A 27048-nucleotide genomic window follows, 5' to 3' on the forward strand; every position below is an offset into this window, starting at 1 on the left:
TCAGGTTAGGGTTTCTTGCAAATTTATTTTTTCATTTCATTTTCTCCCCCCTTTATTTAAAAGTACAACATTTTCATATAATGAAAAATAAAAACATCAATTTACAAAAAGACCATTAGGGGGCAGCAGTGATCGCACAGCGCACATAGATTTAATGAAATTAATAAATAAATGAACAAAGTGCTCTTTAAGATAAAATCTACAGCAAAGGGGAAACATTAATTGTGAAACATGGTTTCTGAAATGGAGGAACGAATTAAAAATATATATATATATATATAAAATCATATTTACAACATTTAAGACCCCAAAGCAATGCCTGGCTGGATGTAAGACTCCAATCCCACAGCAGTGTCACCCAGTCCAGGTTTTACTACCAGCTTGATCAGCCCCCAGTGTGTCTAGCTAACAAGCTCAGGTGTGTCTTATTATTAAACTCCTAGTGAAACCAGGACTGGATCACACTGCTGTGCAGCGGGAGTCTGATTCACATCCCTGCAATGTAATTCCAGTCCAGTCTAGTCTAGTGATATTAAATTGCAGTTACAATGTAATTCCAGTCCAGTCTAGTGATATTAAACTGCAGTTACAATGTAATTCCAGTCCCGTCTAGTGATATTAAACTGCAGTTACAATGTAATTCCAGTCCAGTCTAGTCTAGTGATATTAAACTGCAGTTACAATGTAATTCCAGTCCAGTCCAGTCCAGTCTAGTGATATTAAACTGCAGTTGCAATGTAATTCCAGTCCAGTCTAGTGATATTAAACTGCAGTTACAATGCAGGGATGGGAATCAGACCCCCATTTGTATTTATTTCCCCACACAGAGACCTTGAAGCTTCAGCGTGTATCCTGAAACCCCATGACCGAGCTTCCTCACCTACCAGGGGAGACCCTCGGGGACCCCTGCGCTCCCCTGACTGTGTGACCCAAAAATCGACCAATCACAGTGCAGCGTTTGCCAGAATTCCAACACTTCATACATCCTGTGCAGAGACATCACCCCGTGCTCAGAACGCCAAACCTGATTGCAAAAAAATACAACTAAAATAACTTCTTGTTGTTTCTTCAAATAATCTTCAAATGTTGTTCCAGGGGGGGAAGGTGAATTAGCCCGCTCCCTCCCTCTCTCTCTTTAGGGGTTGAGATTAGGGTTAGGGGTAGAGATTCGGTTAGTGGTAGACATTATGTTTAGGGGTAGAGGGTAGATTTAGGGGTTAGGAGGCTAGTAGGCACCTATTAGCCCATTCCTATGGGATGATTTGTCCTTGATAACGTCCCGTTCAATCAGCTGATTTGAAACAGATCGGTTATGAGAGCATGGGAGTTGATACGGCTGTAAATATACAGTGCTTATAAGAGTGACCCCTCCTCTATTAATTACCACGTCAATACAGATGGGATTGCTCCCCCAATGCTCCTGCAGTATCTAGCGTGTTTGCATGACTATGAGCGACCAAATAACACAGTCAGAGTGTGCTGGATTATAAACACACAGTCTCACCTCCCAGACAGTTGAAATTACTTCTCTGGTCTTTAATATTTTCAAGTCACTTTAAATTTCTCAAATTGAATACTTTTTAATGGACTTTAATCTCTCTCTCTCTCTCTCTCTCTCTCTCTCTCTCTCTCTCTCTGTCTCTCACTCCTCTCTCTCTGTCTCTCTCTCTCTGTCTCTCTCTCTCTCTCTCTCTCTCTCTGTCTCTCTCTCTCTCTCTCTCTCTCTCTCTGTGTCTCTCTCTCTCTCTCTCTCTCTCTCTGTGTCTCTCTCTCTCTCTCTCTCTCTCTCTCGTTTCATCATGGCTAAGCATTTGAGGGACGCAAGCGTTTCCTTCCTGCGTCAGCACGGTGCGTTCTGGGAGCTGGGCGTTCGCAGTTCATCGTAGATGGTGGTCAGCTTTGCTGTCGTTTGCCGAGCTGCAGCGAGTTCTGGTATATCCTGTGGAAAAAAAACAACAGGAAATCCAAATCTGCAATGCGTTGTGCTGAAATCCATCTCTAAAGACGTTACCGCAGGTTATTCCCTGACTCTTTGTAATGTCTAAGTGTGTAGCCATTCTGTCTGCAGACTGCCTATTACATTATATGGGATTTCCTGAAAGGCCTTATGCCTTTATAGTTAATCACATTAAAAATCCATTTCCTTTGACTCACAAGATGAAACAGTGTTTGAAGTATGTTGGGGGGGGGTCCGAACCTCCGGCTTTTGAAGAGGTTTGTTTTGAAAGCATGTATCATATGGCTTCTCGTGAAAAGGAACCATTCACTGAAGCTCAAAGGAAGTGGTTTGAGGCAATGTTTACACTGAGACAAAACACATTGTTTATTTAACTCGTATTGGATTTCTAAGAAAGACGAGACATTTCTGTGAAATTTACCGGTTGTGTTGTGATATGTAGTCCCCTGTGAATTCCCATTTCTGATTTTTTTTTTTTTATCACTTAAAAGTTAACACATGGGAAATGTTTGCCAGCGCCCGTCACGCTGCGTTCAGGAACCCGGCAGCCGGTTTAGTTTGCTTCCTTCCTGGTAAATGATTGAACACACGACTGCGCAGAGCTGCATGGTTTGGTGTTCAGGGCTCTGGACTCTTGACCGGAGGGTCGTGGGTGCAATCCCAGGTGGTTTGATACTATATTTGCAGTGAAGAATATAAATGACATCAAAGATCTCTGTCTGTCTGTCTGAAAAGTCAGGCAGCTGTTTGTTTGTTTTTAAAAACTGACACCTTTACTGTGAAACAAATCCGTTAAGAATGAAACTAACACTTGCTTGTGGTTTTAATACAGTCGCATTTATAAATACAATTTTAAGCTATCTATCTATCTATCTATCTATCTATCTATCTATCTATCTATCTATCTATCTATCTAGCAGTGTGGAGTAGTGGTCAGGGCTCTGGACTCTTGACCGGAGGATCGTGGGTTCAATCGCAGGTGAGGGACGCTGCTGCTGTACCCTTGAGCAAGGTACTTTACCTAGATTGCTCCAGTAAAAACCCAACTGTATAAATGGGGAATTGTATGTAAAAATAATGTGATATCTTGTAACAATTGTAAGTCGCCCTGGATAAGGGCGTCTGCTAAGAAATAAGTAATCAAAGATGGGAAATATAGTTCTACTAAATATCGCTCTGTCCAGCGAAAGAAAGGGACATTTCGTGTGTCAGTGGTTTTTTTTTTTTTTTACATTTATTAATGTTTTTATTTTGTTTGCTAAACATTTCAATATTTAAGAACATCTATCGTCTCATAACTCTGGAGAGAACGATCGATTTTAAAATGTAAGCATGTGATTAATTTTTTTTTCTGCTTTAATAAATGTTTTAAAAATCGTGAAATATCTTGAAAAAAAAAATACAGCTTAATTCATACATCTTCAATACAGAAAACTCAAAAACAGCAGGAACATTTTCTATGCATCGGTAACGGGCAGTGTTGTGTGATACACTCACATTACAGACGCTGCCCCCTGCCGGTGAGATTTAAAAGCTCTAAAACCACTAATGCTGACGAGCCCGGCTCCTTTTTTGGTTAAGACGCTCGCTGGTTCTCACCCAGCCTCCTCCCCTATTAGCCTTATCTGGGCATTGAATTTTGTATTTAGACGGGCACCCTAAATCCTACCCTGTATTGTGGAAAAGGAGCTAGCTGGTTATACTGGGGTACTGACCTCTCCACTGCCTGCAGGGGGCGCGGTTGTGACTTCTGCGTACACGATACCGCTCGAGTTTCTGGACCGCTCAGAACCTTTAAGACAAGATAATGTCTGTGAGCAACAAACACACATCCGCTCCGAGAAGCACGTTAGTACTGGACTCTGCTGAGCTACATACAAAGTAATTGAGTTTTATAATCCAAAGTCACAATTTTTGGACAGAAATATATAAAAATAAACGTTTAAAATGTGTTGAGGGAGCGCCTCTCAATTATTGCTGCGCGTTTGAACGCGAGCTGCTGACTGTACACACACAGTCATGCGCACTGCAGTAATTATGATCGGTACGATAGCGGGATATTATTTTTAAAAAGGCAACGCGGTGAACTTCACGCCAGCTTTTAAAAGAGAAGCCGTCGTTTGCGCTAGAAAATGGAACAGCGCGCACCAGAACGTGAATTCGGAGCGTCTCCGACGTGCGTCGCCAGACGGAGACTCAAATCGAAAGGCTGTTTTGGCTTGTGAACGTGACAGAGGAGTAACGTGGGCCGAATTAAACAGATGACAGGAAATTAAACCGACAAAGGTCATTTAAACATGCATTATTATTATTATTATTATTATTATTATTATTATTATTATTATTATTATTAAGAATTAAATGCGACTTGAATTCGTGGCACGATTTAAATTTGAGTAAACACAATATTTTCAATAATTCATCTCCCAACCCAATCCGTCAGTTCCCAAGGGAGGGATAGTATAGCATATTAAAAATGAAGGGAGACCAGGGTAAACTGGCAAAAGCACAGAACAGCCAATGGAAAAGCGGGTAAAACTGCAAAATATACAGTTAAAACTGTTATAAAGAAAGTTGTAATTGTATCAAATAAAGCAATACCTGCCTTCTTTCTCAAACGCCGTCTTCTTTCTCCTGAGACACAGTGTGATCGATAGGACTGCCAGGACTCCGATCACAGCGAGCACGATCACAGCAATCACACCGGGACTCATCTGGGGTTCAGCACCTCCTGAAGACCAAAATAAATAAATAACCAGTTAAAATCCTCTCTCCTTGTCCTTGGTGCAGCCGATGATCATGCCAGCAGCCAGCGTCAGTGGCACACTGTCGGTGATGGTGAAATGCGTGTTCACTGGTGCAGCGTCACCACTTCAATAACCAACAGTGCGTCGCTGACGCTGGCCTGCGTATCGGGGGGCTTACTCCAGTAAATCTTGATAACTCTTTGAAATCAAATCTTTCCTACAACCATGTTAAAAAACCCAAATACTTCCCTTTTCCTTTCTCATCACAGTAATGTGAAGGTGTGTCACAGTGATGGTCTGATTGCTGTGAAGAGTCAGGAGACTTACCTTTCTCATCACAGTAATGTGAAGGTGTGTCACAGTGATGGTCTGATTGCTGTGAAGAGTCAGGAGGCTTACCTTTCTCATCACAGTAATGTGAAGGTGTGTCACAGTGATGGTCTGATTGCTGATGTGAAGAGTCAGGAGGCTTACCTTTCTCATCACAGTAATGTGAAGGTGTGTCACAGAGATGGTCTGATTGCTGATGAGAAGAGTCAGGAGGCTTACCTTTCTCATCACAGTAATGTGAAGGTGTGTCACAGTGATGGTCTGATTGCTGAGAAGAGTCAGGAGACTTACCTTTCTCATCACAGTAATGTGAAGGCGTCACAGTGATGCTCTTGTTGCTGGCAGGGTTGCTGGCCACACAGGTGAAGACAACGGAATCTGATTCTGTTTCTTGCCAGGGATCCAGTTCTGTTGTGTTCAGTGGCTTCCCATCTCTCATCCAGAACACGTTCACTTCAGTGGCGTTTCCCACAAAGCACAGCAGAGTGCAGCTCCTGTTACCCAGCGCCTCACTCCCGTTGATCTTTTCAACATGAGGTGCTGGAACCGGGTCTGCGGAAGGGAAAATACAATCAAATAAAAATGATAACTGCTATCTGTCCACAATTGCAAATGAAATATCTGAAATGCACGTCCAGCTTTACTCGCTCTAGCCACTCCAAATGTCATTGCAGTGTGAAAGAAAGAAAGAAAGAAAGAGAGAAAAATAAAGGGAAAGAAAAAGGGAACAAAGTAAAAAAGTAAAGGATAAAAGTGAAGAAAAAAGTTAAGAGCAAAGAAAAAAGGAAAATAAATAACAAAAGGAAAGAAAGACAATGAGAAAGAAAGAAAGAAAGAAAGAAAGACCAAATGCCGTGAGGATTCGGCGTGTTCAGTTATTTCACACTATCATCTAAGTTTGACCAAAGGAGTACGGTAGGGTCAGATTATTGAAAAGCAAACAACATCCCAGAATGATACTCACTGTAAACAGACAGGTTGAATCTCTTAGTAAATCTGTTTCCTCTGATTGTCTCCACTTGGTAAATCCCGCTGTCTTCTCTCTCCAAGCCATTAATCCTGAGAGAGCTGCTCATATCGTCCAGCTGCAGCCTTGCTTTGAATCTCTCCTCAAAAACTTCAATCTTCCCGTTCTGAATTCTCGCAATGGTCCAGTCCGGATCCACAGGACCGTATCTCCAGTAGACCTCTATATCCGGCTGCAGGTTTGGTATTTCCACAGGAAAAGTGAACGATTCCCCCACAATCCCCTTCACCTGATGGGTTACAAGCTGAGCTGCAGAGAGGCAAGTCCCTAAAATCAGAGAGAAACAAAAGTTTTATTGCTCATGACTGTCTGGTGGATCAATGTTGGGCTTGGGGACCTCAATGGAAATTCAGGTGCTGATGGCTCTCTCTTCCCATGAAACCCTCCACTCTCCATCCTTCCGTCTCGCTCCTTCTCTTCCCCAGCCCCTCTGTGGTGGAACCAGCTAACGGAGAACCTCAGGACCGCCTCTCCCTGCCTCCTCCACACTATTTAGACTGTGCTTGTAGATCTCTGGATCCGCCCCTCCTGGTCTGCACTGGACTCTCCTGACCTCAGCACCTTGTCACTGGCTCCTCAGCTGATGCGCTATCCTTGCACTATTGCACTGCTAATCAGTCACTGTAGATCTAACTGTAGAGGGCAGCAGTGTGGAGTAGTGTTTAGGGCTCTGGACTCTTGACCGGAGGGTTGGGGGTTCAATCCCAGGTGGGGGACACTGCTGCTGTACCCTTGAGCAAGGTACTTTACCTAGATTGCTCCAGTAAAAACCCAACTGTATAAATGGGGAATTGTATGTAAAAATAATGTGATATCTGTATAATGTGAAATAATGTATAATGTGATATCTTGTAACAATTGTAAGTCTCCCTGGATAAGGGCGCCTGCTAAGAAATAAATAATAATAATAATAATAATAATAATTATGTTTTCCTGTGTTTTGGAAGACTTCAGTTTTATCGATATTGATATACAATTTTCACATTGTTGTTCCCCACCGCTAATATATAATAATTGATGACATCATTCAAAGCTAACACCAGCGATCCAGACTGATCTAGATGCGCAGGGCGGGCACGGTTTCTGTTTCATAAACACTACATGTGTGTCTGTAATAACATTAGGACAGATCACACTGGAAAGTACCTGGACTCTCGTATGCAAACATTTTTTTTGTTTTGTATTCAGTATAGTCCAGTATTTCCCAAATTTGCATAACCTGAGGCTCTGGAACCGGGTCTGCGGAAGGGAACAAAACCCAACTGTGAATGATACAGAAAGGGGCTTCTTTATATCCTCTCAGTATTGGAGTTTGTTCCTGTTTAGTATTAACGTGTGTTCACTGTCATTCTCTACTGCACGTTCAGATGAGATCATCATTATTATCCTCATAGAGAGGTGTGGTAAAGCATAGGGAAGCATTGTAAAGCACAGAGAGGTCTGGTAAAGCACAGGGAAGCATTGTAAAGCACAGAGAGGTCTGGTAAAGCATAGGGAAGCATTGTAAAGCACAGAGAGGTATGGTAAAGCATAGGGAAGCATTGTAAAGCACAGAGAGGTATGGTAAAGCATAGGGAAGCATTGTAAAACACAGAGAGGTCTGGTAAATTATATTAAGCAATAAAATCAGGGTAAACTAATAGAGCGATAAACTTTTACAAGGGCTTTTTGCCTGATTGTGGTGAAACTTGGTAAGGACATTCTTCAGCAACAATGAACGGGTTCATCGATTTTGGAATTATTGACGGCTTTATATTTATTGCTCAGTCCTTCAGGATGAGACGTCAAACAAACAAGCTCCTATTGGAAGTGACTCAGCAGCAGCCACTGACTCCCTGTGTGTGTGTGACCCTGAGCAAGTCACTGAACCTCCTTGTGCTCCGTCCTTCAGGATGAGACGTCAAACAAACAAGCTCCTATTGGAAGTGACTCTGCAGCAGCCACTGACTCCCTGTGTGTGTGTGTGTGACCCTGAGCAAGTCACTGAACCTCCTTGTGCTCCGTCCTTCAGGATGAGACGTCAAACAAACAAGCTCCTATTGGAAGTGACTCTGCAGCAGCCACTGACTCCCTGTGTGTGTGTGTGTGACCCTGAGCAAGTCACTGAACCTCCTTGTGCTCCGTCCTTCGGATGAGACATCAAACAAACGAGCTCCTATTGGAAGTGACTCTGCAGTAGCAGCAGTTGTTGATGATGCAGAGTTCACCCCTCTAGTCTCAGGAAGTCGCTAACAGTGACTGACTAATTCATAATGATGATAATAATAATAATTTGCTGGTACTCAAGCGTGGGCTCTTGTCTCACACAGTTCTGTTGCGTTTCCTGTGTCACTGTGAAACCCCAAACCCCTTCGGTCTCTGAGCAATGGCCTCATTATCGAACACTGCAGCTCCAACCACAGTAGAATGCTAGCTCTCTCTTTCAGACCGCAAGAATAGAGTTCACAATGGTGTTATAAATAAACCTCCTTTCACAGAACACCCCCGCCCCCCTCCCCCCCTCTCCAAACATGCCAACTTCAAACCTGATTAATTCCTTTCATAATCAATACGCTGGCGATCATTTACATGGAACAGGACGACGAGAAAGAGATTGATGATGTCATAAATCATGAGGGTCAATCGATTCCTGTCCACAGAACTCAAACTACACCTCAGTGCATTCTAGCTGTTTGCATGGCGGAGTTTCTTGGTAAAGGCAGGCTTCATTTGCACAACTGAAAAGTTGATACAGTTTTCTATTAGTCAGCTATGGAGTTTGTTAGAGACTGGACACTTTTTTTTTTTTTTCATTTTCCCCATTCTTATACTGTGAATTTACCCTGGTTTGCCATGTTTATTAATATGCTTTACAATGCTTCCCTATGCTTTACCAGACCTCTCTGTGCTTTACAATGCATCCCTATGCTTTACCAGACCTCTCTGTGCTTTACAATGCTTCCCTATGCTTTACCAGACCTCTCTGTGCTTTACAATGCTTCCCTATGCTTTACCAGACCTCTCTGTGCTTTACAATGCTTCCCTATGCTTTACCAGACCTCTCTGTGCTTTACAATGCTTCCCTATGCTTTACCACACCTCTCTGTGCTTTACAATGCTTCCCTATGCTTTACCACACCTCTCTGTGCTTTACAATGCTTCCCTATGCTTTACCAGACCTCTCTGTGCTTTACAATGCTTCCCTATGCTTTACCAGACCTCTCTGTGCTTTACAATGCTTCCCTATGCTTTACCAGACCTCTCTGTGCTTTACAATGCTTCCCTATGCTTTACCAGACCTCTCTGTGCTTTACAATGCTTCCCTGTGCTTTACCAGACCTCTCTGTGTTTTATTACACTTTGCTGTGCTTTTACTAGGTGGAAACTTGTACAGTGGGACGTTGCACGAGTTTCATGAAAGGCTTTGCAAAGCTCAGATAGCATCAACGAGAGACCACACAGGGTCCTGGAATGGAGAAACTGTCTCGACACCAACGCGTCTCTCTGTGTCGCGCTCTTCCACGTGGTCTCCGATGTTTCAAGAAATGCGACACGCGATCTGACCACAGAGCAGAAGATAATCAGCTTCACACAAACAAACTGAATTCTCTTATACAGTTGAGTCACTTTGTGCCCCCAGGCAGGTCCAGTTACAGGTACATCTCAATAGTGCAGCACCAATAGAAAGAGAAACCCAATTAAACTACACTGAATAAAAGAACACAACAATTAAAGACTAAATGGGCTTTAAAAAAATATTTTTTTGATTTACAAGCAGAACGTACAAACGACATCGCAACACGTTAATAAGCGCCTCATCTTTTATTAAAACCGTCATGAAAAAATAAAGTATTTTCTGCCGGACTCACTTTATCACAATCGTTCTGCGTGACTGTATTTACAAAGAGGAGTCGCTTCTGCTTTGAAATGAAAAAGTCAAACTTACGATTTCAAAGCCCATTTAGTTGTTTCAAAGAAAAAAAAAACGCGTTTCTCAGCGTGTGATTGAGAGACGCGAAAAGCTCGAGTCTAGGCTATTATTCCAGGGGGGGCGGCGCGCAATTGGACGAGCGCCGCCTGGTGGGAACGAGGGTTAATGTCGGCCAGGGTGTCCTGGCTCATCGCGCACCAGCGACCCCCTGTGGTCTGGCCGCGCACCTGCGGGCTTGCCTGTAAGCTGCCCCAGAGCTGCGTTGTCCTCCGACGCTGTAGCTCTGAGGCGGCTGCGCGGTGAGTCCGCAGCGTGGAAGGAAGCGGGCGGCTAACGTCACACGCTTCAGTGGACAGCGTGTGTTCGTCTTAGCCGCTCCCGAGTCAGCGCGGTGAGGTGAGCCTAAAAATAATTGGATATGCCAAATTGTGAGAAAATAATAAAATAATTCACGATTACTTAATTTTTTTAAAAAAACAAACCGATAATCGCATCTCAGGTTTCTGGTGAATTCATCATGAATCGCTCTCGTGGTTTAGGACGTCGCCAGAACCCCTCGATGCAATTACAGCCTTGTAATTCACTGCAGCCCAGCCTGCTATGCCAAACTTACAAAAACAAACAAACAAAAAAACGGTAATTGCTTCTCGTTTAAATGCGTACTTCTGCTACTCAGAATAAAGCTTTAATTGTTACTGTGCTGCAGATCTTACTGTAAAAAAAAACAAAAAACCTCCAGTATAACTCAAAGGGCGTATGTAACATTTTCTAGCTGTAATTCTTAAACCATCTGGTCCTATATAAACAAGAGCCTGGAGTATTCAAATAACAGGAAACAGCAACTCAAACAGTTTAGATAATTCAAAATCCACCCACCAAAGCACACACACACACACCCACCCACAGACACACACACACACACACACACACACACACACAGACACACACACAGACACACACACTGACCCCCCCCACACACACACTCTGACACACACTGACACAGACACACCCACACACACACACACACACCCACAGACACACACACACAGACACATACACACACACACCCACAGACACACACACACACACCCACAGACACACACACACACACACACTGACACACACACAGACACTGACCCCCCCCCACACACACACTGACACACACACACACACTGAGACACACAAACACACACACAGACACACACACACACACACACACACACACACACTGACACACACACAGACACTGACCCCCCCACACACACACACACTGACACACACACACACACACACACACTGAGACACACAAACACACACACAGACAGACACACACAGACACACACACAATAAAAGTCCCATAAATATTACCAAACTAGGAATAAGCAACGTTTCAGTTAGGCCCTTATAAATATTCCTTAAGCTGTTTTAGCTGTTTGGAGCAAGACTGTGCAACGCCTTATTAGGAAAGGAGAAGGGAGATCAAAATTAGCTCCAGTCTGTACCGGAAGCCCGTGTAACGAGGTCCACCCAGAGCTGATAGGATCTTATTTCCTTGACGGTTAAACACATCCAATTTAGTTTCCTCCTCACAAACTCCCCTAATTTGATTATCATTTGTTTTTAAATTAGGTTTCCAGACTTTTTCATTTCCTCCCCCCCAAAAAACGGAAATATATACACACACACACATACCACAAAACCATTTGTTCCATCAGTCACTTCCCCCTTTTTAACAACAGAAATGTTCCAGGGCAAAACCAGAAGGGACCGAGTCATTTCTCCGCACTGCAGCGGCCCCTACTGGCCAAGTGAGCTCAGACGCCTGCAGGGCTGGCTTTTGTCCACCAGGGGGCGGTAGCGTACATCTGCTGTGGAGTTTATAAAGAGGCGATGGGCTTGGGGATCGGAGGACACTCGCTGACCATCGGGTCTCAGAAATTCTCATATAATCCAATAGTAAGTGACATTTCATAACTCGGGCTGTGTGTTTTCGTCCCCCAACACGGTAAAAGAATGCTTATTTCACGGTCTAAAAATAAGCATTTCAAGATATTTTGCGATTAAACATAACATGCATTAAAGCTGAAATAAATAGCGTGGTCTTTTTTCACTGAAGGCATTTTAAAGAAACCGTGCAGCTCTGCGCAGTCGTGTGTTCAATCATTTACCAGGAAGGAAGCAAACTAAACCGGCTGCCAGGTTCCTGAACGCAGCGTGACAGGCAACGCCTCAATCAGGCAAACGTTGGCTTTCAAGAATAGGCATTTTCACAGGAAAATCTACATATTACACAATGGGGCAATGGGTAGATTTCAATCATGAAATCCATGATAACCATGTCCCCGGTTCAAATCCCACCTCAGCCACTGACTCATTGTGTGACCCTGAGCAAGTCACTTCACCTCCTTGTGCTCCGTCTTTCGGGTGAGACGTAGTTGTAAGTGACTCTGCAGCTGATGCATAGTTCACACACCCTTGGATAAAGGCGTCTGCTAAATAAACAAATAATAATAATAATAACCATGAAAAAAAATACTACAGCCTTACCTATAACACCATGAAAAAAATGTTTTTATAACACACTTCCTAAATACCATCTTTAAAACCAGAGCAGGTAATCTTATCAAATTCCACCTTCACGCTGCGATGGAAACAGTTCTCCCGAACGCCTTCAAACCCGGGTGTGAGGTTTTATATAAATCGTAATCATTTTGCATGAGAAGTGAGAAATTACCCAAACTCTCGTCTCTGAAGATTGTGTGATTTTCCTGTAAGCTCCGAATGAACGCAGAATTACTGAACTCTTAAACTCAAGCTGTACGTTCCTGGTTTACATCAGCAGTTTGAGATCTCTGGTCTTGTTGTTTGGAGCTTGCAATGCGTGGGTTTATGGCTCTTTTCCATCAGTGAGAATTGAACAAAACTCATATCATATCAAGCTGCTAATTACTTCTGTTGAAATGCCTGGAATCTTACACGATTCAGAAAGGCTGTGCCTCCTTAAGGACAGCAATTCATGATTGATGCTGAAGTGTAACTCCTTTTTTATGTGGGTTTCTTTTGACCTTGGTGGAGTGAAAACGAAACGCAGATGTTAGCACCATGCATCCTGCCAGGGCAGTAAGACCACATTTGGTCCAGGAAATGACATCAGCCGGCTGTGTGTCCGTGCCGTACAAAGTCGTTTCTTTGGCTCACCTCTGATGCCATGTGGTCTCAGATAAACTACATCGCCAGCTGAGATGTGCCATCCTTGTGCCAGGGCAGCTCAGAACACCACCAGCCGCCTCGCGTGCGATTTACTTTGCCCCTGAACATTTTGATTGAAAAACTACTTGAAGTAGACTGGCTTGTTATTTTTCTTTTAAAAGAAGAAATCGAAGCTTACACTAGGAACAGCAGTGTGGAGTAGTGGTCAGGGCTCTGGACTCTTGACCGGAGGGTCGTGGGTTCAATCCCAGGTGTGGGACACTGCTGCTGTACCCTTGAGCAAGGTACTTTACCTAGATTGCTCCCGTAAAAACCCAACTGTATAAATGGGGAATTGTATGTAAAAATAATGTGATATCTTGTAACAATTGTAAGTCGCCCTGGATAAGGGCGTCTGCTAAGAAATAAATAATAATAATAATAATAATAATAATAACAGCCAAATTAACAGACTCCCGAGAGAGCCAATCACCTTTCTACCAGAGAACTCAGCACTTAAACTTTAACACAGAACAACACCATTGAAAAAGCCTCCGGTTCACAGTCAGAAAGAAGCATTGTTTGCAGGTGAGAATTCATCAGCTGAGCAACTCTGAACCATTGAGGGAGATATTGAAGAGAGAAATGTGCCACATCAATTATACACCACATCTAATTGACCGAGAGTCTGCTTACAAGCCAACTGCTGAATCTAAAAATCACCGTACCTGTGTCTCTGTGGAGGCCAGGTGCTGCCTGCTTGCTCATCACACACAGGTCACATTGAGCTATATTTAGAAGCATCCAGTTCATTTTATAGTGTTTCCATTACATAGGCTGGTGGAAAAAAATTACAAAACAGGAATGGAAATAATGGTAGTTTGATCCGTTCCTGGCTTCACTAGGAGTTTAATAATCAGACACACCTGAGCTTGTTACCTAGACACACTGGGGGCTGATCAAGCTGATAGTAAAACCTGGATTGGGTGACACTGCTGTGCAATAGGAGTCTGATTACCAGCCCTGCAATGTAATTCCAGTCCAGTCTAGTGATATTAAACTGCAGTTACAATGTAATTCCAGTCCAGTCTAGTGATATTAAACTGCAGTTACAATGTAATTCCAGTCCAGTCTAGTGATATTAAACTGCAGTTACAATGTAATTCCAGTCCAGTCTAGTGATATTAAACTGCAGTTACAATGTAATTCCAGTCTAGTCTAGTCAAAAAATAATGTGATATCTTGTAACAATTGTAAGTCACCCTGCATAAGAAATGAATAATGTTTGATGTTTAATGTTTGCACGCGCCACAAGCCCTACACAAACGACAGCTGTCTTCTGTTTTTCCACGTGATCGTTTGCATGTTTAAACCACAGATGGCAATGACTCTAATAGCTTCTGTGCTCAGCATTCTGAGCAGCGATGAATGTTAAAAAAATACTTAAAAATCAGCCGTGCGGGTCTACAGAGGATTCGATACACACTGTCATTTTTACTTTGAGTTCACCATGCTTTTTAATATGCTTTACAATGCTTCCCTATGCTTTACCAGACCTCTCTGTGCTTTACAATGCTTCCCTATGCTTTACCACACCTCTCTGTGCTTTACAATGCTTCCCTGTGCTTTACCAGACCTCTCTGTGCTTTACAATGCTTCCCTATGCTTTACCAGACCTCTCTGTGCTTTACAATGCTTCCCTATGCTTTACCAGACCTCTCTGTGCTTCACAATGCTTCCCTATGCTTTACCAGACCTCTCTGTGCTTTACAATGCTTCCCTATGCTTTACCAGACCTCTCTGTGCTTTACAATGCTTCCCTATGCTTTACCAGACCTCTCTGTGCTTTACAATGCTTCCCTATGCTTTACCACACCTCTCTGTGCTTTACAATGCTTCCCTATGTGCTTCACTTTGCTTTATTAGACTTCGCTGTAAAACTGTTATAAGACAAAATACAAGTTCTGCAAACATCCCCCCAATTCAAGTAAAGGTGAAAAATACTTGAGGTGAGAAAATATGGGCACTTGTTTTGGAAATACAGATGATAGCATAAGCAGGCTAATGTTTGCTACTAGGGAGTGATTTCTATTTGACTTTGTCAGGACATCCTGTCTGTCTAAACCAATAAACAAAATAACTGTACCGGTACTATCCCAGCAAAGTAAACACATCCTGTTAGGATTATCAACCTAGAATTGTCAGGGATACCTGCCATAGAACTGTCAATGTCCCATGACCAGGGCAGAGGAAGCACACATGTAGGAGGCTGTGTGGTCCAGTGGTTAAAAAAACGGGCTTATAACTAGGAGGTCCCTGGTTCAAATCCCAGTTCAGCCACTGACTCATTGTGTAACCCTGAGCAAATCACTTAACCTCCTTGTGCTCCGTCTTTCGGGTGAGACGTAGTTGTAAGTGACTCTGCAGCTGATGCATAGTTCACACACCCTAGTCTCTGTAAGTCGCCTTGGATAAAGGCGTCTGCTAAATAAACTAATAATAATAATAATAATAATAATAATAATAATAATAATAATAATAATAATAATAATGTAAACCAGTGTGTATTTAAAAAAAAAAAAAACATACATTTTCGATTGAAGTTGGGCAGGGATGGGGTTAAATACGAGATCATTGATCCAGTCCCAGCTGCGTGGTATAAGAGGAAGCCAGACCCTTTGTATAAGGGAGGGCAGAGTTCAGTAGCGGGTAACAGAGGGAGTTTGGAGAGATGGGGAAACCTGTAGTGAAGACCACTCCCTAGCAGTGTTTGAATCATTTATTTGTGGTCACCATGCCTGGTTTTCTTGCTCTGTAAAGTCTCATTACTGACCCCATCCTTTCACAATCCCCTTTGCGTGGAGTTTCATAACCAGCGAGGGCGGATAATAAACCCATGATAAACTTTGCTGTTCGGGTTTCCTCTCTCTTATTATTATTATTATTATTATTATTATTATTATTATTATTATTATTATTTCTTCGCATACACCCTTATCCAGGGCGACTTACATTTGTTACAAGATATCACATTATTTTTACATACAATTCCCCATTTATACAGTTGGGTTTTTACTGGAGCAATCTAGGTAAAGTACCTTGCTCAAGGGTACAGCAGCAGTATCCCCCACCTGGGATTGAACCCACGACCCTCCGGTCAAGAGTCCAGAGCCCTGACCACTACTCCACACTGCTGCCCTCTCAAACACAAGGCTGTTAGAGTTACTTCCCCTTTCTGTAGTCAAAGTTCCCCTGGACAGCGTCGGCTTCTGTAATATCGTTTCATTCAATGTGGAAGTAAATTCCAAAGTCTGTCTGTCTGTCTGTCTGTCTGTGTGTGTGTGTGTGTGTGTGTGTGTGTGTGTGTGTGTGTGTGTGTGTGTGTGTGTGTCTGTGTGTGTGTGTGTGTATGTGTGTGTGTGTCTGTGTGTGTGTGTGTGTGTGTGTGTGTATGTGTGTGTGTGTGTGTGTGTGTGTCTGTGTGTGTGTGTGTGTATGTGTGTGTGTGTGTGTGTGTGTGTGTGTGTATGTGTGTGTGTGTTTGTGTAAAATCGTGCAGACAGCGCTATGGAAACGTTATACAATTACGATGAATCGACGTTTCACTCTCTGCCCTTCAAAAAAAAGTTTTCCCACAGCAACGAACCGCTGGTGTAATCCGAGAAGACAACAGTCTTTTGTTGTGTAAACGAAGATCACAAGACTGCCTGCCAAGGGATTTTTTTAAATTTATATTTCTATTCCCATGACCTTAAACTGGTTTGATATTATCTCGTGTGTGTATCTCGAAAAGAAAAATAAAGAAAGAAAGAAAAAACACAAATAACACTCAGCGATGTTCTCTGTAAGCCAGTCCCATTTCTGAATTCAAAATATAAAAAATGAAACCCTGAATATAAATGGTTTTGTTTATTATCTACAGTTGGCCTACAGCAGTAGTGTTGTGTAATGCTGCACAGACTGTTGAAAACTGTGGTTAAACAGGTCATTAGAATTTGAATAATTGGCATGTGTTTAAATGAAGCCAGTGATATGTGTGTGTGTGTATGTGTCTGTGTGTTTGTGCGTGCATGTCAGTGTGTGTGTGTCAGTGTGTGTGTGTGTGTGTGTTTGTGTGTGTGTAGCAACCAGAGCTGTGGTCAGTTCTAGTTCAACAATTCAAGGTCAAAAGGGCAAAATTCTGTTTGACGTTAAATATAAAAAAATATTTAGACAGAACACAAAGCGAGCGTTCCAGCAATAGTTTACTTTTTACTGAAGCATTAACAATAATAATAATAATAATAAAAACTATTGATAGCACCAGACCCTGATATTGATGCGATCCAGCCCTCTGAAATGTCTTTATAATATACAGCGCTAGACCCTGATATTGATGCGATCCAGCCCTCTGAAATGTCTTTATAATACACAGCACTAGACCCTGATATTGATGCGATCCAGCCCTCTGAAATGTCTTTATAATATATAGCACTAGACCCTGATATTGATGCGATCCAGCCCTCTGAAATGTCTTTATAATATATAATAGACTCTGATATTAATTTGATACATTCATCTAATGGGAGAACAAAATACCCTATTACAGTTTATTTGCATATTATTTCCATATTAAAATGAACGGAAGGCTTCCATCAATGGGTAACTTCAACCATAAACCATAAAAAAGAAATGTCAAACAGACATGTTTAACCCTTCATCACCCAGCACCTGACCCGATCAGAAACTCAAAACCAGAAGAAACTGATAAAGAAGTTAGCAGAGAAACGTTTTAATGCCTTTGCCTTCCAGTCATTCAGCAGACGCTTTTATCCAAAGCGACTTCCAGAGACTAGGGGGGTGAACTCTGCATCATCAACAACTGCTGCTGCTGCTGCAGTCACTTCCAATAGGAGCTCGTTTGTTTGACGTCTCATCCTGAAGGACGGAGCACAAGGAGGTTCAGTGACTTGCTCAGGGTCACACACACACAGGGAGTCAGTGGCCGCTGCAGAGTCACTTCCAATAGGAGCTCGTTTGTTTGGCGTCTCATCCTGAAGGACGGAGCACAAGGAGGTTCAGTGACTTGCTCAGGGTCACACACACACAGGGAGTCGGTGGCTGAGCCTGGATTGAACTGGGAATCAAGCCCCTTTCTCTAACATTTCAAACACTCAATTGGAAACTCAAGCCCAACAATTTTAATATGACACTGAATGCTGTCTAATAAATGAAGGTCTGTGTGCTGCGTTATCAGGTTCAGGGTCACAGAATACAACCCTTCATTTGGATTTCAAAACGGTCTTTGTTTGACAAAATGACCCACAATCTGTTTGCAGATGCGATTTCCTGTTTTTTTCTTCTGAAGGCCGCTTCTCAGCTACTGAAAACTTCCCACACGTACAAAAGCAGCACTGTTAGCCACTGAACAAAAACATAGAATCCCCGAGGACGCAGAATGAAAATGTTAAAAAAGATCATGGGTGTGTTAATTATCTTGTCTGTGCTTTTGAGAAGGGGTCTGGTTCATTATCTTCACTGTGCTTTGAGAAGGGGGCTGCTTCATTATCTTCACTGTGCTTTGAGAAGGGGCTGGTTCATTATCTGCACTGTGCTTTGAGAAGGGGCTGGTTCATTATCTTCACTGTGCTTTGAGAAGGGGGCTGGTTCATTATCTTCACTGTGCTTTGAGAAGGGGGCTGGTTCATTATCTTCACTGTGCTTTGAGAAGGGGGCTGGTTCATTATCTTCACTGTGCTTTGAGAAGGGGGCTGGTTCATTATCTTCACTGTGCTTTGAGAAGGGGGCTGGTTCATTATCTTCTCTGTGCTTTGAGAAGGGGGCTGGTTCATTATCTTCTCTGTGCTTTGAGAAGGGGGCTGGTTCATTATCTTCACTGTGCTTTGAGAAGGGGGCTGGTTCATTATCTTCTCTGTGCTTTACTACACTGTGCTGTGTTTTTACCAGAGGGGATACCAAAGCAGTAAACTTTGAGAAGAGGGGCTGTTATGGCTATCAATAGGATCAAACTGCAGCTGTAGTTGCACTGAATTGATTAAAGAGGTTTTGCAAACATCAAAGGATTTGCAAAGCTCGGATACCTATCGCCTGAGTCTGACTCGCAGCTAACCACACAGGGTCTTAAAAATAGAGGAAGTGTCTCAACTCCAGCACAGCGGTGACCACGCGTGTCTCTCTGTCTCACGCTATGACACGCGGTTTTCCGATGCTGCAAGAAATGTGACAAGCCAGCTGACCACAGAGCAGCAGAGAAGCAGCCTCAGTCAACAGACAGACTTCTCTTCCCCTCCTCCCCCTCACCCCCCTGCATTAAATCCTGCTACTTCTCCTCAACAGTCGACCCACACAAAGATCATTCTCTCTGATAGTCTGCTGATATAAGCTTGCACGTACTGAAAAGGCTTTTAGGAGTAGAGTTGGAAAACATTTTCTGTTCCTGACATTCGTGATCTTTCTGAGCAATTGGAGTCACTCAGAAACTGTGTTTATTTAGTTTTTTTTGTTGCTCAGTCTGTGTTGCTTTGACTGTGAGTTCAGGAGCTGCTCTTCAGTTCTAGCTGCGCTGCCATAGTTACTGTATTGTGAATCGGTACAGCCCTGGCTAGGACTACAGCTCCCAGCATGCCTCTGCACCCGCGGCAATGGCGAGGAATGCTGGGAGCTGTAGTTTAACTACAATACAAACTACAGCCTGCGTTACATGCGTCTATGGCAGCGCAGCTAGAACTGACGAGCAGTGAGTCAAAGCAACACAGACTGAGCAAAAACAATGTAATACAGCCCAGCCCAGCGCAGTGCAGCAAAGAACTACAGCTCCCAGTATCCCTCACCATTGCCACGGGTGCAGAGGCATGCTGGGAGCTGTAGTCCTAGCCAGGGCTGTACCGATTCACAATACAATAACTATGGCAGCGCAGCTAGAACTGAAGAGCAGCTCCTGAACTCACAGTCAAAGCAACACAGACTGAGCAAAAACAATGTAATACAGCTCAGCCCAGCGCATTGCAGTTAAAGAACTACAGCTCCCAGCATCCCTCGCCATTGCCGCGGGTGCAGAGGCATGCTGGGAGCTGTAGTCCTAGCCAGGGCTGTACCGATTCACAATACAATATGGCAGTGCAGCTAGAACTGAAAAGCAGCTGCTAACTCTCTGTCAGAGCCACACACCCTGCTGCTGCCCGAGGACAGTCCTCGTTGCTGTGGAGCGAGGATGATGTGTTTGCTTTCGTGCCACGATGCAAATGTTATTGACACAGCCAGCACTGCCCTTCCTGTGATAATGGATACCATCTGTTATGCAGTAAATAATTGATAAAGCCTTTAATAATACACCAGCTCCCGATCGTATTTTATTCTCTGGTTCTCCAATTCATGATCAAGTATTTTTTGTTCTCTTTTTTTTCACACTGTACTTTAAAAAAATATTCCTGGGGTTTTACAGAAGTCTGTATTTCTTCATTTTTTTTCAGCTGAAACGTGTCACAACGCCAGCATGTGGAACTACCGCTTTACATAAAAAATAAAAACCCTAACGTTACATTGGATCAGATACAACTGGAATAAAGCCTGGGGGCTTCTTAAAACGTTTTTTTTTTTTTTAGCTCAGCAAGGTTCACAGCCACACTTTGAGTTGTGAAACTAAAGCCATGAACATAATAAAGTTTCCAAACGAGAGGAGCCCAATCAGCCCATCTTGCTCGTTTGGTTGTTAGTAGCTTATTGATCCCAGAATCTCATCAAGCAGCTTCTTGAAGGATCCCAGGGTGTCAGCTTCAACAACATTACTGGGGAGTTGGTTCCAGACCCTCACGATTCTCTGTGTAAAAAAAGCGCCTCCTATTTTCTGTTCTGAATGCTCCTTTATCTCATCTCTGCTTGTGACCCCTGGGCCTTGAGAGCAACACTGATGTGATTTTCAGTCTTGCTGGCATGAGATTCCCTGTGGACATGACCACTGTTGCGCCAGGCTGCTTCAGTTAATTGCTAATGATTTTATTTTAATTGCTAACGAGATGCCCTGGGTCTGATGTTTGTTTTATTATCGGAAAACTAAACAGGAAAAAAAAACCTCACCCATATCCTGGAGACAGGAATTAAACACAGAGAGAGTGGGGGATGGGGGAGTGGGGGAAACTTTTATAAGGGTTAGTGTACCATAGTTTGTTTTTAATATGCTTTACCAGACCTCTCTGTGCTTTACAATGCTTCCCTATGCTTTACCAGACCTCTCTGTGCTTTACAATGCTTCCCTATGCTTTACCAGACCTCTCTGTGCTTTACAATGCTTCCCTATGCTTTACCACACCTCTCTGTGCTTTACAATGCTTCCCTATGCTTTACCACACCTCTCTGTGCTTTACAATGCTTCCCTATGCTTTACCAGACCTCTCTGTGCTTTACAATGCTTCCGTATGCTTTACCACACCTCACTGAGCTTTACAATGCTTCCCTATGCTTTATTACACTTTGCTGTGCTTTTACTGTGGGACACTTATTTTAGATGGGTAGTTTCTCATTGGGCTTGTCATTTTGTTTATAACTTCTGCTTTTATATAAACAGAAGTGGACATGACGTTTAAACCTGATTTTGCCTGGTACTATAGTGATTGATTACGAGGAACAGCAACCCTTTGAAACACCGGCCTACCACAGACAGATCACCTGAATATAGATATATACAGCGCCTTCCTCTTCAGCCCCCCCCCCCCCCGTGTGAATTCATGTGGGGTTTAAATGACCCAGATTGAATCTATTCTCCGTTGTAACTGATGATGCCAATCTCATTATTATTATTATTATTATTATTATTATTATTTATTTCTTAGCCGACGTTTCTCAGCGGAAGGGAAGCCAATCAGACAAACAGCCAATCAACAAGCTGTATCGGTGTGATTGATGGAACCTCGCGGGGAAGTAGCTCCCGCCCCTCCCCTGCATTTCACACTTCTTTTATGAATACAGTCTATTAGTTAGTGTTTTATAGAGATTCAAAACCCATGATGGGTTTAAAGTACGACTTGATTATTATGAAGCCAGGTGGCTAGCATGTTTAATCGCTCATCTGCTGCCGGGTTACAATACAACGGAAGCCAGGTGTTTGTCTGGCAACAACAAAAACGGTACTTCTATCAACAGACCCGTTTCACAAAGGCTGAGCAACTGCCATCTGCTCTGAATGCATATATATCTTCTACAAAAACACACACAGACCACACACAGGCAGCCAGACACACACAAACCTCAATCCTTCATACTGTCAGTAGCATAGTTTCTCATCAACTCTTTCCTCCCTGAATAGAATGACTATATACGGGCATGAATATGACCGCTTTGTGTTTTAGCGCTGGTAGTCTGACAATCTTAAAATGAGAAATGAAAACTCCATGTACCCACAGAAAGGGATTACGCGGCCGTTTCCAATCATGTCATCTATTATGTATATTTATATTTCGATAATATAAATATAAGTTTATAGAAAATAATGTTAATTAGAGTGAATACAGATTTAAAGAATGACGTCACGATATATAGAACACCATGACATCATGTAAGAATGAATCATGGATTTGAATGGATTTGTCGTGCCGTCAAACACCTAGAAATACCTCATGGATGGTAAAGCATATTGAGAAAGATATGTACAACATATCGAAACGCTGGGCAGCTGGCTCTTTGAGCAGAATATATATATAAATTTATTTCTTAGCAGACGCCCTTATCCAGGGCGACTTACAATTGTTACAAGATATCACATTATTTTTACATACAATTACCCATTTATACAGTTGGGTTTTTACTGGAGCAATCTAGGTAAAGTACCTTGCTCAAGGGTACAGCAGCAGTGTCCCCCATCGGGGATTGAACCCACAACCCTCCGGTCAAGAGGCCAGAGCCCTAACCACTACTCCACACTGCTGCCCATGTGTTTTTTCTTGTATGTGACGTTTTAAAAGTGTATCATGAAAATTGGCACGTAGGGAGACACGGCTACCATTTGTTTTGTGCCTGGACTTTGCCCCGCGGCTATCCCGTACTAGAGATCGTGTCATCGGTGCGGAGGCACAGGAATTCGAGCGGTCTGGCGCGTCGGGGTTAAGAGACGCTCTGAACCCGTTTATCAGATGCTTGTGACAAACACATCAGCGCTTCCTTCCTGTTGACCGACTGCAGTGTATTTTAGCAAGATGCACCCCGAGGGAAAAAACTGTGTCAAGTCATTGTTCGCTGTTTCAGTAACGATTAAGGGAGATTTGAATAAATGTGTTATCCACACATCACAAGATCAGTTATCTCGAGAACAGATGTTGTTATTTGGGATGTATTTTCATATTGTGATCATTAGTCCTGGGGGAATTACGAATGACAGTTGAAAGGAATGGACTGAACTTCCCCAAGAAAAAAAAAAAAACCCTCCAACCACCAATATAACAATGATCTCACATGAAAGTATTATATATATATATATATATATATATATATATATATATATATATATATATATATATATATATAACCACTGCATGCCCGTCCATCTCAAACCAGAAGACTTCACAATTACACAATCGCTCTGAGACCACTATTCTGTAATAATAATAATAATAATAATAATAAGAATAATAAGAATAATGTGATGCAGCCTCATTTGATTGGATCTCTTTGGTTGCATTACCTCAGCTTGCTGCTTGGAAGCACAGCTCGAGCTCGAGGTTTCAATAAAGAACCCGAGTCGAAAATAAATCCGATAAAAACAGAGTGGTTTACAATGCTATTTCGCAAGCTCTTGAGAGAGAATCGTTTTAAATGGAAAACGCCTAGTTTATATATATATATATATGAGAATATGAGAGAGAGAGAGAGAGAGAGAGAGAAGGGAAAGAAAGAGGAGAGAGGAGAGAGAGAGGAGAGAAATTCGGTTCTGCAATTCAAAACAGCCATGCTCCCCATGGCTGTTGTTAGCAGGGAATTCGATTCCAGCCGCAGACTCTTTAGATTCTCAGTTTCTGCTCAGAGCATTTCTAGTCTTGAACAGGAGGAGAGTCTCGCCTTGGCTTTGAAAACGACACAAGGTTTCATGTCACTGCAACGACAGCAACCATTAATAGTGTATTACAATACCAGTATCGCATTGCCCTGGTCACGGTCCTGAGGCGGCCTCGACTCCACAAGGTGTCGGAAGGCATCTCTGGTGACCGGTCTCCTCGTCAGTATTCGGTGCAGAGCAGCAGGGCGGTGTGACTCGGCTTCTGAAAACGTGCTCGCTGGTTTCCTATCGGTTACGGCATCTTCCGACGCGTGGTTTTAAATTTGAGACCTTGTTTACATGACGCAATATCAACTGATCATAACGGAACGATGCCCAACAAAGCCCACTTAGCTTAGGTCAACACCCCTCCCCCCCAGCTGAAATAATTTACAGTTAACAGAAGATGGACAGAATTGTAGTTTCATAACGAACGCAACTCTAACAACTTTGAGATTGTCAACTTTTTTTTTTTTATCAAGTTCCTTTTTTTTATCAAGTTCCTTTTTATAATGTATTTTCATATCTGTCTATCTATCTACAGTATTTCCCAGCTGTCTATACATACGAGAATTATAGATATACAAGAACATAAGAAAGTTTCCAAACGAGAGGAGGCCCCATTCGGCCCATCTTTCTCGTTTGGTTGTTAGTAGCTTATTGATCCCAGAATCTCATCAAGCAGCTTCTTGAAGGATCCCAGGGTGTCAGCTTCAACAACATTACTGGGGAGTTGGTTCCAGACCCTCACAATTCTCTGTGTGTGTGTGTATATATATATATATGGTCAGTTTGAGAAATAAACTCCTTTACCCTCGAAACTCGCAATACACGTGCTGTTTATCACTGTGGTTTAATTGTTGAATGCCCGTGCCTGGTTTCTATCAGCTCATTATCGATAGCTGCTGTTTATGAATGACTCCTGGTCAAACTCCTGACGCTATAGACAACAACCGAACCGATTCTAAATCTTAAAGCGTCGTGCTTTCAAACTTCTGCGCCTGTAAACCGGGGAGTTTTGAGGTGTTAATTTTCCCCCTCTTTGTCGTGCTTGCTATATTTGATCTGCTTTTGTTTCACCCTGTCTCCTGAAACGCGCGTCTGTTTTGTTTTTCTCCGCCTTCACTACCTTTGAAATCCCACCTGTCCATTGATTGACATCCTGAAATGACGTAAAAACTGTAATTTGCATTAAACAAATGGGTTTCATTTAAATACTTAATAGTTATTCTGCCACTTTTTATATAAATTGCACCCGTTGCAAAACAGCAGAAATGTTTGTCATTTTTTGATGGAAACAACGTTCGGGATAAGAACATAAGAAAGTTTCCAAACGAGAGGAGGCCATTCAGCCCATCTTGCTCGTTTGGTTGTTAGTAGCTTATTGATCCCAGAATCTCATCAAGCAGCTTCTTGAAGGATCCCAGGGTGTCAGCTTCAACAACATTACTGGGGAGTTGGTTCCAGACCCTCACAATTCTCTGTGTAAAAAAGTGCCTCCTATTTTCTGTTCTGAATGCCCCTTTATCTAATCTCCATTGGTGACCCCTGGTCCTTGTTTCTTTTTTCAGGTCCCCTGGGTCGACATTGTCTATACCTTTTAGGATTTTGAATGCTTGAATCAGATCACTGCGTAGTTTTCTTTGTTCAAGACTATTACACAGTATTGTAATAGTTTCCATTTATAGACACAGTCTTGTTTTGTTGTAATAAAATCCCTATTAAAAGGACAATGAAAGGGAGTTTGTCTAATATTATTTTCAGTATATTCATTTTGTAAAATAATAATTAAATCATCCAGCTTGTATTAGCTTTTGTATTATTGTCAGCATCCGCTACAGAAGAGATATTCTGCAATACGATTTAAAGCGCGTATTTTCTGTATCTTGAGTACTTTTAAAGATGTGTTTTCCTTCTTAGAAAAACTAAATAAATATATTTTAAAACGAAGAAGCCAAGAACAGGTTTATATATATATATATATATATATATATATATATATATATATATATATATATATATATATATAGGTACCGCTACGGAGTATTATATTTTGTATAAAGGATATTAAAGCAGACTTGAATATTTTGACATGATATTTGGTATAAAGGATGATAACACCATTTCATTTTTTTTTAATTTTTATTGTCATTTCTACGCTTAGCAGTCTCCGATAAATGAAGACAAACAGAACAGCTGTGACCTGAGCCGCCCCCCTTAAAAACAACATTATTGCACAACTTAATACAGGACCGTTATGTCCTTATCCTATCCTACAGGATAAACGACTTACCATAAACCGCCATGAAACAGAGAAAGCGGATTCCTCTCCAGCTGTACTCCATGGTTTTAAATGTGCCCTTCTTTGCATTGACAGAGTAGAAAGATTGATCCTCACTCCGTGTACTCAGAGCGCTCGCTTCCCCACTGATGCGGGTCCTAGAAAGACACACCCCTTCACGCTTTGTTTTCCGTTTCGCTCTGGGCAATTTGTTTTTTTAGGGGTTTTTTTGGGTGGTGGGGGGGAAAGCGACACTTTTGAGACACACCTACATACATAATTGTACGAGTCGGTTTATTATATTAGTGATAAACACATTTAACATTAAAAATAACTTGTTTGAATGACGTTTTGTCAGAAGAACCAACGGAAAAATACAAAAGTAACTCGTCTTGATGCGAGAGGACTGTGCATTTGTGTAACTTGGCCGTAGAGCTTCAAACAAGCGAGAGAGTGTTCAAGTGAAGCGTGTAGCTCATCTGTTTACAATGGACCACTTTTCAGACACAGAAAGGTATGGTGAAGCTTACAGAAGCATTGTAAAGCACAGAGAGGTGTGGTAAAGCATAGGGAAGCATTGTAAAGCA

General features: G+C 42.4%; 1 protein-coding gene across 4 annotated transcripts; it reads right to left on the bottom strand.

Annotated features, from left to right (window-relative positions):
* LOC131736354 (CD48 antigen-like) lies at positions 1-26636 on the bottom strand. Of its 4 annotated transcripts, none has more exons than XM_059021869.1 (6): positions 26474-26636; positions 5999-6328; positions 5326-5586; positions 4563-4688; positions 3673-3749; positions 1-1939 (listed from the first exon to the last, which is right to left on the bottom strand). In XM_059021869.1, the coding sequence occupies exons 1-6, from the start codon at positions 26523-26525 to the stop codon at positions 1841-1843; spliced, it is 945 nt and encodes a 314-aa protein (XP_058877852.1). In that variant the 5' UTR covers positions 26526-26636; the 3' UTR covers positions 1-1840. The 4 variants fall into 4 exon arrangements, 3 of the variants coding, with proteins under 3 accessions (XP_058877852.1, XP_058877853.1, XP_058877854.1); XR_009328093.1 differs by having other exon boundaries at positions 1879-1939; positions 4559-4688; XM_059021870.1 differs by lacking the exon at positions 3673-3749.
* Between the last annotated feature and the right edge of the window lie 412 nt (positions 26637-27048).

The sequence above is a fragment of the Acipenser ruthenus genome, unplaced genomic scaffold (assembly GCF_902713425.1).
Source record: "Acipenser ruthenus unplaced genomic scaffold, fAciRut3.2 maternal haplotype, whole genome shotgun sequence".
Lineage (NCBI taxonomy): Eukaryota > Metazoa > Chordata > Actinopteri > Acipenseriformes > Acipenseridae > Acipenser > Acipenser ruthenus.